This window comes from Belonocnema kinseyi, chromosome 6, assembly GCF_010883055.1.
Source record: "Belonocnema kinseyi isolate 2016_QV_RU_SX_M_011 chromosome 6, B_treatae_v1, whole genome shotgun sequence".
Lineage (NCBI taxonomy): Eukaryota > Metazoa > Arthropoda > Insecta > Hymenoptera > Cynipidae > Belonocnema > Belonocnema kinseyi.
The window spans coordinates 92914221-92927663 of NC_046662.1; the positions used below are offsets into that span (position 1 = coordinate 92914221).

General features: G+C 32.5%; 1 protein-coding gene across 3 annotated transcripts in view; it reads right to left on the bottom strand.

Moving 5' to 3' along the window:
* Positions 1-702: 702 nt before the first annotated feature.
* Positions 703-13443, bottom strand: part of LOC117175063 (RING finger protein nhl-1) — a 78228-nt gene continuing 65487 nt past the window's right edge. For all 3 annotated transcript variants that reach the window (XM_033364601.1, XM_033364604.1, XM_033364602.1), the window contains 2 exons: positions 11528-11809; positions 703-2131 (listed from right to left, as the gene is read on the bottom strand). In XM_033364601.1, the coding sequence (XP_033220492.1) occupies positions 1700-2131; positions 11528-11809 (714 nt within the window). In that variant the 3' untranslated portion in view covers positions 703-1699. The remainder of the gene's footprint in view (positions 2132-11527; positions 11810-13443) is intronic.

Consider the following 13443-nt stretch of genomic DNA (forward strand, 5'->3'; position numbering starts at 1 on the left):
TACGGGGCCTCGAACACATCAAAATAACGGGTTTTTGACCCTTTTAGGTTAGAATATCTCAAAAACTGAGGGTGATGGAATTTTTCTGAGGTCAGATTCGGAATATTTTTAAAAAAAGAGAAGGAAAAGGATTTGGTTGGTAGCCTTTTCATTTTTCTTTCTTCTTTTCTTGTCCAACATTTTTTTCAGGATTTTTTTTTAAAGAGGATCTTTTTCAAATTACAATAGGAAACGTTTATGGCGATTGTCCAAATTTTGTCTTTGGAGTCTTGGTTTTACACTCAGGAATTCTACACATTTACTTGATTATTAGGCGTTAAATGGGGTCTTTATATTTTTTCAATAAAAAACTTGCATTAAAGAAGAAATTTAGCTGCATAATGAAGGCGCAACCGGTTTTTCCTGAAATGAAAAACTGCTTCATCCATACATCACTTATTTTAAGAGCTTCCGTTAAATCGAGTGGACTGAATCCGTAAAAAATCATACGTATAGTGTTATACTAAATATTTTTGTAAGTAGAGGAAACAGAGTAAATATGAATGAACATACATTTATGAGGACAAGTACAGTGAATGTTGTATGAGAAATAATGTCGAATGCGCGACGAATGCAGTAATATGCTTTACAAAGATTAATATTCTGTTAATTCTTTAATGATTTACAAAGATATTGAGGCGCTGTATAAAAAACCCCATAATGATTATTTCTGCAACAATTTATTTTAAGCATAATACAAACGGTACAAACGGAGTGTTGACACATTAAGTACAAATTAAATTAAGTTACTTGCATATATCGTGTACAGGAGTTGGCGGTATTTAAAATCATATTCAGTTTGGACAATATTGGCGGATGAGAAATTGAAAAAATCTAGTTTTAAGAATCCCTTATTAGATTCACTTTTCTGTGGTTTCAATGTAAGATAATTGACTAGTTTTCGTAAGTTTGGTGGATTTGATTGGAGTAATTTATTAATTTTAAATTATTAGCCACACGAAGTTTATGATATCAGACGTATCTTCATCATTTATCTGTTTAATAGTTTTATAATTATTTTTATGTACAACTATATTTTAACGATTTACTATATTTGTATCTTAGATTGCGTGAATTGTTCGGTAAAATTTCAGTTGAAAATTTTTCTAAAATTGTTAATTCTAAAAATCTTGTGTTTTTTTCTTTTGATTTTTGAATATGCTTAAATTATCTAATTATATAAACACCTTATAAATAAATTTTTTTTCTATCTGAAGATCGTTTAAAAGTAGTAAACCGGATTTTCATTAGAGAAAAAAATTATTGGCATTAATATAAAAAGAATTTTATTTGTAATGCCAACAATCCTTATTTCACATAACGACTCATTTTCGATTCAAAAAATGAGTAAAATGGCCCTGAAACTAAGAAAACTTCAATTATTTATTATAAAAAGGAAGTGCCAATAAATCCTTTATCGGCACACGAGATCAACATCAGGCTGAGTATCTATCAATCTTAGGTCCTAAATATTTTTTTCTTAATAGGCCCAATACATAATTTAAAAAACCGTTTAACTCAAAAATACTTTTAGATCTAATTAAACAATATCTAGACCTAAATTAAATTATTACTTTATTTTCGACATAAGATCAGTTGAGAGTCTTTAAGAAAAAATGTGATTTCGTTCCTAGCCCAGTTGAATAAAGTTTTTACTGTATTAAAAAACTTGAACCCGATGGTTCTCGCGGTCACAAACAACGATATTTCCAGCGGAAGTGACGGCGACACCTTCGAGTCCTTTGAATTCGCCATCAGCACTTCCCCAGTTTCCAAATGCCCTGAGAAAGACGCCCTCCGGAGTGAAAATCTGAATACGATTATTTCCAGAGTCGGCGACGATGATGTAGCCTTGATCGTCGACAGCGACACCACGAGGAAACTTAAATTGACCTTCCTCAGAACCCTCAGATCCAAATGCTGTTAGGACACGCCCATTGACATCGAAAATTTGAACCCGATGATTATTGCTGTCACTAACAATAACCCGATTCGTGTTGCTTACGGCGATATAATGAGGGTGTTCTAGCTGACCACGTCCGCTTCCGCAGGAACCGAATTTTCCGACAAAAGTTCCATCCGACTGGAAGACCTGGAAAATAATAAAAACAATATTTTATAATGATAGAAATCACAAATATTAATGTCAGGTATCTTAGTTTTTAATAAATAAATAATGATTTATTTTCTACATTGACATTTTTTCCTGTTTTGCTCAAAGTTTTTATTCGAAGAGCATTATATTCCGCATTTTTACAACGAAGCATGTTTTTCATGTATTGTAAATTTTTGTATTTTAACAAACAAAACCAAATAAATTTTGGTCTAACCAAGGCAGTCATTTGGAAAAAGTTTTAAATCAATTTCTTGTTAGAGTTTTTGATTTTGTGACGATTTGTGATATAGAAACACGTGTTGACATAAAATGGACGGCATTAGCTGTGGGGTGAACCTTGAATGTCGAAAATCCGGTTGAACACGGAAGGTGATTTTATGAAGTTTTCTATCCACTGGACAAACGACCGTGTGATACAGTGATTCTAAGCCCACCTTAGTTAGACGAAAATTTGCACACACCCAGTGAAATGGAGTCCTCTGGCAGTATATGTACTCTTGTTAAAGGACTTAAATGATACTTTAGGGGTGAGGGTGACCCAGGACCCGACCAGCCTTACAATGCAATATCTTCATTCAAATATTTTTTCAAAAAAGGACCTTAACAACCCAGTAGGCACAAAATTTGGCGACGTCTTTACGACATCTTTACGACATCTTTACGACATCCTATGTACATGTGGTTTCGATGCTTTGCGATATCGTAAAGACATCGTCCGATTATACGACTTATTTACGATATCGTAAAGAAACCTTAACGGCATGGACATAGGATCTCTTGAAGTTGTCGCAAAGATGTCGTAACGATGTCGTAACGATGTCGTAAAAACGTCGCCAAAATTTGTGCCCACTGGGAAGCTAGTGGTGGCGGTAAATATGTACTCTAAAGCGATTGAAATGACCTCTGGTCTAGACAGTTTGTGCCTGCGTCCATCTTCACAATGGAAGACTAGAACAATACTTGGAAATGGAGAAACATAATATGCATATCTTGGAATGCATTTTGATGAATTCCCCTGGGATGTTGTCGACAACGAAAAACTGATTAAAGCCGAAGGCATAGGTGCTAGGGACAATTTGCATAAAGTACCGGATCCACTAAGATCACATCCCCGGTTATGACCATTTTTTTTGTGTTCACTGTGTCCACACGGATTGAGATATCCTGTTTAAAACTTGACAGATTAAATAAAAAGCACTAAAGAACGTTTGTGCACATCAATATGTTTATAGTTTTAAAGAAAATTTATTTATAAATCGATGAAATAGGATATTACCATTCGAGTTCTAGCACTTTGCATGGACATAGGAAACATGGGACCAGGCATGCCACCCTATCTTGGGCGAGTGGGGTCGCCATCTTACGATGTGCCACTTGATTATGCGCACGAGCATTTTTCCGACAAACTGTGCACGAAAATATAAACATGTAGGCGCTGCCATGTTTGTCGCGGGACATCAAAAGGTGGCGGACCTCCCCCTCATTGCATCACCCCCGCAATGGCATGCCTAGTCCCTTGTTTCTTATGTCCATGCACTTTGCAGATAATTTTTGGTTTGATGCATTTAGGATTTTTTGCTTCGCGTATATTGAGCACTGACACCAATTTTGGACTAAATCGTCTAAACCTTAAAAAAAATTAATGTAAGCAATAAAATTTGCACATTCGTTGCAAATCAACAAATAAGTATTTGCACACACGTAACCTATCATTATTTTTGGGGCATTTTTAGCGATTTCTAGCGGAGAAAAAAAGAAACTTTGAACGTCAATAAAGTCGAGATCACGTGACTAAATTCGTTCCTGAAATTTTTGTGTAAAATGATTTTCATTTTTTTGGTCCTAAAAATAAAACATCAATTTCAAATGGAAAACATAGCAACACGAAAAATGTGATCAAATTTACTCTTCGGAGTTTTCCAACCAACTTCCATAATTCTTGACGTCTTATTTTTGACGTTGAATCATGGACATAGGAAACAAGGGACTCGGCATGCCATTGCGAGGGTGATGCAATGAGGGGGGAGGTCCGCCACCTTTTGATGTCCCGCGAAAACATGATTTATATTTTTATGCAGTTTGTCGACAAAAATGCTCGTGTGCATAATCAAATGGCACATCGTAAGATGGCGGCTCTCCCCACTCATGTAATTCTCCCCCCTCCCGTGGATTCAACCCCGCTCGCCCAAGTTAGGATGGCATGCCTAGTTCCGTGTTTCCTATGTCCATGCGTTGAATCGATCAGCTGATAACTATTGTTGACAGTGAACCAACCGGCGAGGACATTTCTCAAGATGGGACTTGGACGGATTTTCGAGTATCACATTCTAGAATGTTTCTCGATTTTTTTAAATCGAGGCATCTACTTTATCGACGTTAAAAGTTTTTTTCCTATTCCTATAGTATTTCACTAGAAAGCTTTCTTCGTAATTATAAACATTTTGCTATATACAAAAGTTCCTTAGTTTCTTTTTCTCTCCGCTAGAAATCGCTAAAAATGCCCCAAAAACAAGGATAGGTAACGTGTGTGCAGATACATATTTGTTGATTTGCAACGAAGGTGCAAATTTTATTATTTACATTAATTTTTTTCAGGTTTAGACGATTTAGTGCAAAATTGGTGTCAGTGCTCAATATACGCGAACGAAAAAATCCGAAATGCATCAAACCAGAAATTATCTACAAAGTGCTATAACTCAAACGATAATATCCTATTTCATCGATTTTTAAATCAAATTTCTTTAAAACTATACACATATTGATGTATACAAACATTCTTTAGTAATTTTTATTTAATATGTTAAATTTTAAACATGATATCTTAATCCGTGTGGACACAGTGAATACCAAAAAAATGCTCATAACCGGGGACTAGTTTAGTCCCGTAGTCACGAAGAGCATCCCTTAAGGTGCTTCCTCAGGATTGCAAATTAGCCCATGTATTACTCTGACAAGTTTTTCTCCTACAATTCTGAATTGTATGATTTCATATTTTAACCACAGACTATAAATGCCTGAATACAGATCCTTTTAGAGCGCTTTTTTCGAAAAATGGCCTGGTTCTTGTTTTATTGCAATTAATTGAAAATTGATGCATTTTTTACGCCTGGGAAGTAGCAAACCGCCACCATGACTGTACTCATGGCGAACATAGTTCGTGGGCCCTCTGGAAGGCTATGGAACAGCGGGTGATCTAGAGTGTCATTTTTCGACGTACTTAAAACATCGTAAACCTAGGATCGAGCCGAGAATTTGGATTGAGTGCCTGTCATGCCTCACTCAACTTTCCTATTGTTAGAGATTACATTCGGTTGAAAGAAATTAGAAATTAGCAAATATTAAGGAATTTCATTTTAATACTGAGCATTCGGTTCATTACATAACGATGAGACGATTGAAAAAAGAAAGAAGAACATCGGTTAATCCGTTCAATTTCTGGATACACCTTTTTTCTCTCTTCTCCGATTGTACGATAAAAAATACTGAAAGAAAAAGATGCTGCGCCCAAAATTGGAAACTGTAGAATGGGAAAAGTATGGAATTTACATTTATTTTATTTCCATTTTCTTATTCATTTCATTTATTCACTAATTCATTCATTAATTTATTCATTCATTCATTTAATTATTTTAATTTCATGGTGGCAAGTTTAAATTGAAAACTCTGCAATCATAGAGAATCATAATTTTCCTATCTTTTCTCTTGAATCTTTATTTGTTTTAAATACAACTGCTTGCGTCACAATAAATGTGCTGTTTTGGTCAGAAGTGATGCACTATTCTGCTTCAAGATACACATTATTTGGTTCAATTTCATTGCTTTTCATTCGAAAAATTAAAATATTATTGACAGAAAGCGAAGGAGCCTTCTTTTCCGAGTTGGGGACCTAGCCATAGAATTATAAAATTAAATGGCACAATGTGTAGTTTTTATACTATGTTAAAATTTAATAAAAATTATAAATATATTTCCAATCGATTTACAAGATGGAGTGTTTGCGACGTAAATCCATACTAATAAATTTTATTTTCAACACCCTTCCCCCCACAGCGCCCCAAATATGAGCAAAAAAACTACATTTTTACGTTCATTATTGTTAATTTTTAGCAAATATCCGTCGTCTTTTTCATACAAATAATTACTAGTGGACAATTTGAATATTTTCCATTATTTTCTAAACAATTTTCAATTGCTTACAGAAATGTAAATTATATAGACAATAATTTAATCCAAAACATGGAACAAACAATCGTATTTTCTGATTGAAATGTAATTGTTTGTTATTCTTTGGAGCAGTACATTTTTCTAAAAACATATAATTATTTAAGCAATTATTTTTTGCTTTTTTCAAATTTCTGAACATTGAGCTAGAGATGTCCACTTTTTCTAAATTGGTATTCTATGCCACGTTTTGTTGATTAATTACATAATTTTGATACATTTCTTTTAATGTTTAATAAATTTCTATTCGTTTAAACAATCATAATTTGCTCAATCAGTTTGTTTACATTAACTAAATAGTGTATTACATGACTGTATAGTGTATACAAAGAATAGATGACCCACCTTTTAATTGCTGCAGCAAATATAACTTGTTACAATAATGACTTTTTGAAAAATACTTTTTAAATCGTATTTTCCGAGTCAAACATAATATTAAATGATATCGAGATCTAGTAAATTCTGCTAAAATCTTACTGTTATTGTTTTTGCAATTAATTATTGATTTTTTTAAAATTTATGTCGAATTAAGTATGGATCGTCAAAATATGAAATCATACAATTCAGAATTGTAGGAGAAAAACTTGTCAGAGTAATACATGGGCTAATTTTCAAGCCTGAGGAAGCGCCTTAAGGAGGTAGGGTACCTGGGAGACAAAAAAATCGAATTTTTGTGCGATACATTTTCTAAAAGTATAACATTTCAAAAGTAATTTTTTCACTCGTTTTCTAGTTTAAAAACTTTCAACGCGTTTTTCTCTAAACCATGTTTTTAAAACGAGGCCCGTGATTTCTCAAAAACGGTTTATCCGATCGTTACCAAATTTGAACCAGTTATTCTAGATATTATTTTACGAGGATTAAATGATCGTTTAATTATTATTATTGTTTTTTTATCAGACAAAAAACGAGCGTTTTTTCACCGAAAAAATCTATTTTTGACTTTCAAAGTCCGCCATTTAATAAAAAATGATTATTTTTAACTTAACGATCGTTCAAAACTTTTCTACACCTGTTCATTCAAAAAGGCCGTTCAACTTTTTGATTTAAGATAATACAGTGCTGTGGCATTAGGGGCCCCGTTTTGCGATTTTTTTTTCTTGGACTCTCCGGAGAATAATTGTAACTCGACAAATTGTTTATATTTTTACATAAGAAAATTATTCAAAGAAGTTCAAATATGTGTCCATCAAATGCCATAACTGGTGTGCTCATATAAATACAAGTTTTTTCAACAAAAATGTACGAAAAATCGATTTTTTAACGTTAACTTACCCTACCCCCTTAAGCGGAATTTTGGGCATGCTTTACTAGAATTCCGACATATAGAACTAACGGAAAGGCATTCTCTGTCTAAGATGAACATAACAAATAATCTACGTGCATTAATAGAGTATACATTTAAATGTAACATAAACTCTGTTATAGGTGAAAAATCTTATATGCTCTTCAGCTGTGGCACCCGTTAGAACTTGGGCTACAATTGCAGTCTTTGTCCCAGGAAGGAATTGAAATTCACCATGGAAGATCAGGTTGGATATGGTAATCAGCAAAGTAAGGTTCAAACTAGGTCGATTGAATCAATATAAGAAAGGAAATATAACCAAAAAGCTGATACACGATGTTACATAATAAAATTATCCACCCTCTGTACATCGAGACATTGACACCAGCAATATTGGATGAGATTATAGACTCCCAGCGTCTGAGACTTGATGTTCCTCCTGTTAGACTGCATCGGTACCAGAAAAGTAGTTCAAAAATTCAACAAAATCTAACCTTTCAGGCAGATGAAAGAAGGTTCTATTGTGAACTGTGTGTAAAGAAAAATAACCAGCAAGACACCGAAGTCCCTCAATTGGAAGACATGGCTAACTACTGGGCGGGTATTTGGGGAAAACTAACAGAAGCAATTTGGAAACTGCGTGTTTTTAACTAAAGAAAGCAAGAGCAAGCAATAACCCTGAAATGGAGTTGACTAACATCATAGCTTCATATGTTTCAACGGTTTCGAAAAGGGCAAGTAACTAGACAGCTCCAGGATCGGACATGGTGCACAGCTTCTGGCAAGGCAGTTGGCAATGTGTTTTCAGAAGATCATCGAAGTCCCAGATTTGATGACAGGCTTTACGCTCACATATGTTGCCTAAAATAGATGCTAGCTCTAAGAAAGTATCCAGAGGCGACTGTTGTCACTTCCAACGCTCGCGGCTGCTGTGTAAGGATAAAAGCGGTCAAAGGCGAACTCCAAACTAGAACCTGCTCCTACTTTTGTAACTACAGCATCATCGCAAAAGATTTCAAGTATCTTACTAGATTTACTTATGTTATCCTCATCTCATCAGTTACTTGACTTAGTCCATAACTATGATGGCGAACCAGGTTCATCCGAGAAAAAGTTTGAAAAATGTAAAATTATAAAATAGAAATAATAAAATAATAGTAAATAATAAAATCCCCCTACCAGGCTTTGCCAAATATGTCAAATTAGGCACCCTGCTCTGAGCAGATCACTAGATTGCATTGCTAAAACGCGTTCGTGAATGATGATATATACCGGGGTAGCCCCGTGCAGACTATTCAAAGCAAAGTCCAACTCTAACAAAAAATGCCTTCTACGTATTCGGCTAGACATATTCGGTCCGGGGTTCCATCACTGAGCAGATACCGGAAAATGTTTCTATGTACCTGTACCGATGTTCTGGTGGTTCGGATCCCACCTTAAACTGTAGGCCCCCCCAACATGCAATTGGCTGCAACCCAGAAGGTGAATGATAGGTTAAAAACCAGACTTTACTCAATATATCAAATTGGGCACACTTCTCTTGTTTTGATTACATTATAAAAATGTGTCCCTGACTGATAATGTATATCGCAAAGGCCCTGTGCAGACTATTCACAAATAAAAAATGTAACTCTAACAAAAATGCCTTCGACATATTAGGCTGTAACCATCTAAAACATGAGATATTAACATGTGTGACATTCACATGGAAAATATAAATGAGTATAATACTTTTTTAAATGCTTGAAAATATAAATTAGCGATATTATTTTGAAAGTGAATCATTTAAATACATATTTCATACTTCATAATCTTTCCCCCTGTCCACTTAACATCCCTTTTTAAAAAAATTTCTCTATTTTCCCCTGTTTTCAAGAAACTTCTCGTTTTTTCCTTTTTTCGCTGAAGTTCGGACTGAATTAATGGGATTCAATCATAAAATCAACTTTTTTCCGTTGAAAGTTAATTCTTTTTAATTAAGTTCCAAATATCTCTCTTTTGATTCAAAATTATACTATCTGGTTGAAGATGTAACTATTTTGTTTGAAATAGTTTAGTTGAAAATTCTACAACTGAATTTTTCATTCGGAATTGATCTTTTTTTGGTGAATAATTGAACTACTTGGTTGAAGGGGGAACTACTTTATTCAAAATTAATTTTATTGTTTGCAGATGTTGCAGATGTATTTGGTTGTAAAATCACCTGTTTTGGGAGAAAATATAACTATTCTATTGAAAATTCTTGTTTTTTTTTCAACAATAATTTCCTATACCAAAGTTGAAGTACTGCATTGTTGGTTTGACAATGTATCTTTTCTAGCTGAAAATCCAACTATACAGCTTAAAAATGATTTTTGTTGTTGTTGAAAATTCATCATTTTGAGTTGAGTATTTTATTATTTTCGAAGAAGATTCAACTATGTTGTTGGAAATTAACTTTTTGAATGAAAATTTCTATTTCCGGGTTGCAAATTCAACCGTTTTCTAGAAATTTTACCTTCCTGCTTTGAAAATTCAAGTATTTGGGTAAAATTTCGTTCTTTCTTGACTGAAAATCTTTCCTGTTTGAAATTTCAACTCCTCTTTTTAGTTGACACATCCCACCATTACATTTTTCGTCGAGAATTAATATTTAAAAAAATGAACATTCATAATTTTAGTTAGAAACAAAAATATTTTTTTTTGAAATTTAATTACCTTGTTTAATTTTTGGATATAAAATTCATCATTTCTGTTTAAAAATTTAACTGCCTTCTAAAAAATTTGTCTTTTTGGTCTAAAAAATGAATTAATTGGTTGAAAAGGCAGTTGCTTTTTATTGAAGTTCAATATTTTGAATAAAAAATTCGACCAGCCTGTTGAAAATTGATCTTTGTAGGTTGAAAATTCATCTATTTTTTTAAAAATTCAATTATTCTGTTGAGAATTAATCTTTTTAGTTCAATTCGAATGTTTTTAATTAAAAACTAAAATTTTTTTTTTTTGTTGAAATATCAACTTTTACATATTTTGTTAAGAATTAATCTTCTTGGTTGAAAATTTTACTGATTTCTATAGAGAGCTCACTTTTTTTCCTTGAAAATTCAAGAATGAAAATTCTTTCCTGGTTGAAATTTTAAATCTTCTTTTGAGAATTAATCCTTTTGGTTAAATCCGACTGTTCTTGATTTAAAATTAAAATCTTTTTTTATTCGAAGTATCACCCTTTACATTCTGCGCTGAGAATGTACCTTTTTGGTTATTTTCAACTGTTATTTTTTATTCAAAATAAAAATTTTGTGGTCGAAGTATCAACTTTCGTATTTTCCGTTGAGATTTGTCTTTTGGGTTGCAAATTCCACGTATGTTATTTTAAAGCTGAAAGTTTATTAAAAATTAAAATTATTATTATAAAATAAAATAAAATAAATAATAAATAATAAATAAATAAATAAAAATAAATAAAATAAAATTATTATTATAAAATTAAAATTATTAAAAATTTAGTTGAAAACAGAACCACTTTTTTAAAAATTTAATTATTTTGTTAAATATTTAACTGTTTTTTAGAAATTTAGTCCATTTCACTTAAAAAGTCCACTATTTGATTGTAAATGCAACTTCTTCGTGGAAAACTAATATTTTCCCTGTTTTAAAAGCATTTTTGCTGTAAAGTCTGTTATAATATTATGTTCATAATTACAGAGAGAAAAAGTGTTTAAAATAGCGTGAAGTAGTTTCTGCACGGTCATTTGTTTTTATTTGGATAATTATATTTGTCCAGTTTAAAGGATGACAACTTTTTTTGAGCTGTTGAATTGATGCATGATTTTTTATTCGAAATCTATCCGATTATTTAAACATTTGAGTTGAAAATGTAAACTTACTTGAACGCGATGATTTTCTTTGTCGCACACGTAAATAAATCCAAGAGCGTCTGTAGTAATGCCCCAAGGATAGTTAAATCTCCCATCAGCCGTTCCCTGAGAACCAAAGGCCCTGAGAAATCGGCCAGAGGGATCCAAGACCTGGATACGATGATTGTATCGATCGGCGATGATAAATTGCCCGATCCTGTTTACCGCTACTCCTGCGAGACAGTCAAACTGTCCTTCTCCACTACCGTACGTTCCGAACTCCTTCATGAAGTTCCCGTTCCCATCAAAGACCTTTTAAATATTAAAATTTTTTTTTTTATTGTTAAAATTGATATTCATTTTGTCAGTCAAAAAATATGTAAGTCTGAGACCGTACAGCCCACAAATATTTAACCGATTTGAACAACAAATTTGAATAAATGCTGATAAGATTTCTAAGAGAGTTTTTGTGTCTAATTTTTAAATTAGGCTTCAATTTTTTTATAAATTAACCAATGTGACGAAAAAATCGCCATTTTTTCTATTTGACGTTCTCGATGCTTGTTAAGAATGATAAAGCTGTTGAAATCGCCTAAGTTTCATAGATTTTCCATAATTTTACGATTTTTAAAATTATATTGCAAGAAATTTTGATAAAAATAATATGATGATGAATACATTTTTTCTTGAGATTGTTAGTGTTAATTTTATAGAGAAATTTAATAAATTAATGCATTAATCAGGCATTTTTCGATAAAAAATTTCGTTTTTTTCTATGTCAATTTTTTTAATTAGGAACTTTATGATAATTTTAGCAAAATTCGTAATTTTGTTGATTTATCTTATACATTTTTTCAACAAATTTAGTAAACAAATTTATTATTCGGGAATTTTTCGGCAGAAAAATTAATGTTTTTCAATGTCAATCCTTTTAGTTGGAAACTTCATGACAAATTCAGATACATTCATATAGTTATTGGATATATTTTATGATTTTCCCCAAAAAAATTTATAAATGTATAATTGGGGCGTCTGTCGGCGGATTCTTTTTTTTCCAAATGTTACATTTTTTAATGGGGATCTTCATAACAAATTGAGCAACATTCATGATTAGTTGATAAATTGTATAATCTTTAAAAATAAATTGAAGAAACAAATGCATTATTTTGGCATTTGTGAACGGAAACATTCGTTTTTTTCCATGTCAGTATTTTAAAGTGGAACTTATTGATAATTTATATGTTTAAAGAAATTAATAAACATGCTGGGCTAATTGAGCGTGCGGATTGCAGAATGACCTGAGCGTTCGGACTCAGGCTGCCTAGTAGGAAAGAGAGGGGATAACGCGTGGCTACGGGTCGAGTTAATTCGACAAATCATTTTAAAACTGCCGTCATGTCCAATCAACTCGGTTCGTAGCAACGTGTTATCCCCCCTCTCTTGCCTACGAGGCAGTCTGAGTCCGAGCGCTAAGGTCGTTGTGCAATCCGAAGCTCAATTAATAAAAAATACAAACTTTAAAGAAACAAATTTTTGTAATGCCAGAATTATGCATTTTTGAATAAGGTTTGTTTTTGATAATCCTAAACTTAAATGACAAATAATGTTTAGCCTTGAAATTATCCTTTTTTATTCGATAAAGAAAACATTAAAAGAAGCGTTTTTTTGTCGGAAAATACTCAAATTATGCACTTGTTTAATACTGGTGTTTATAATATTGGGAATATTATAAAAATATCATGGTTTATCTGAATTCGCTCTATCAAATGTAATTTGGATTATTGAACACATTTTCGCAATATTTAGAAAAAGCTGCACGGAGAAAACGATATCGCATGAATTGCAATATATACCGTAATTCCTGCGCTATATATCGTAATAATCGTATTATAATAGCGTAAAATCGTGATGTCCTACATTGCAAGATTTTACATTATATTTTTATT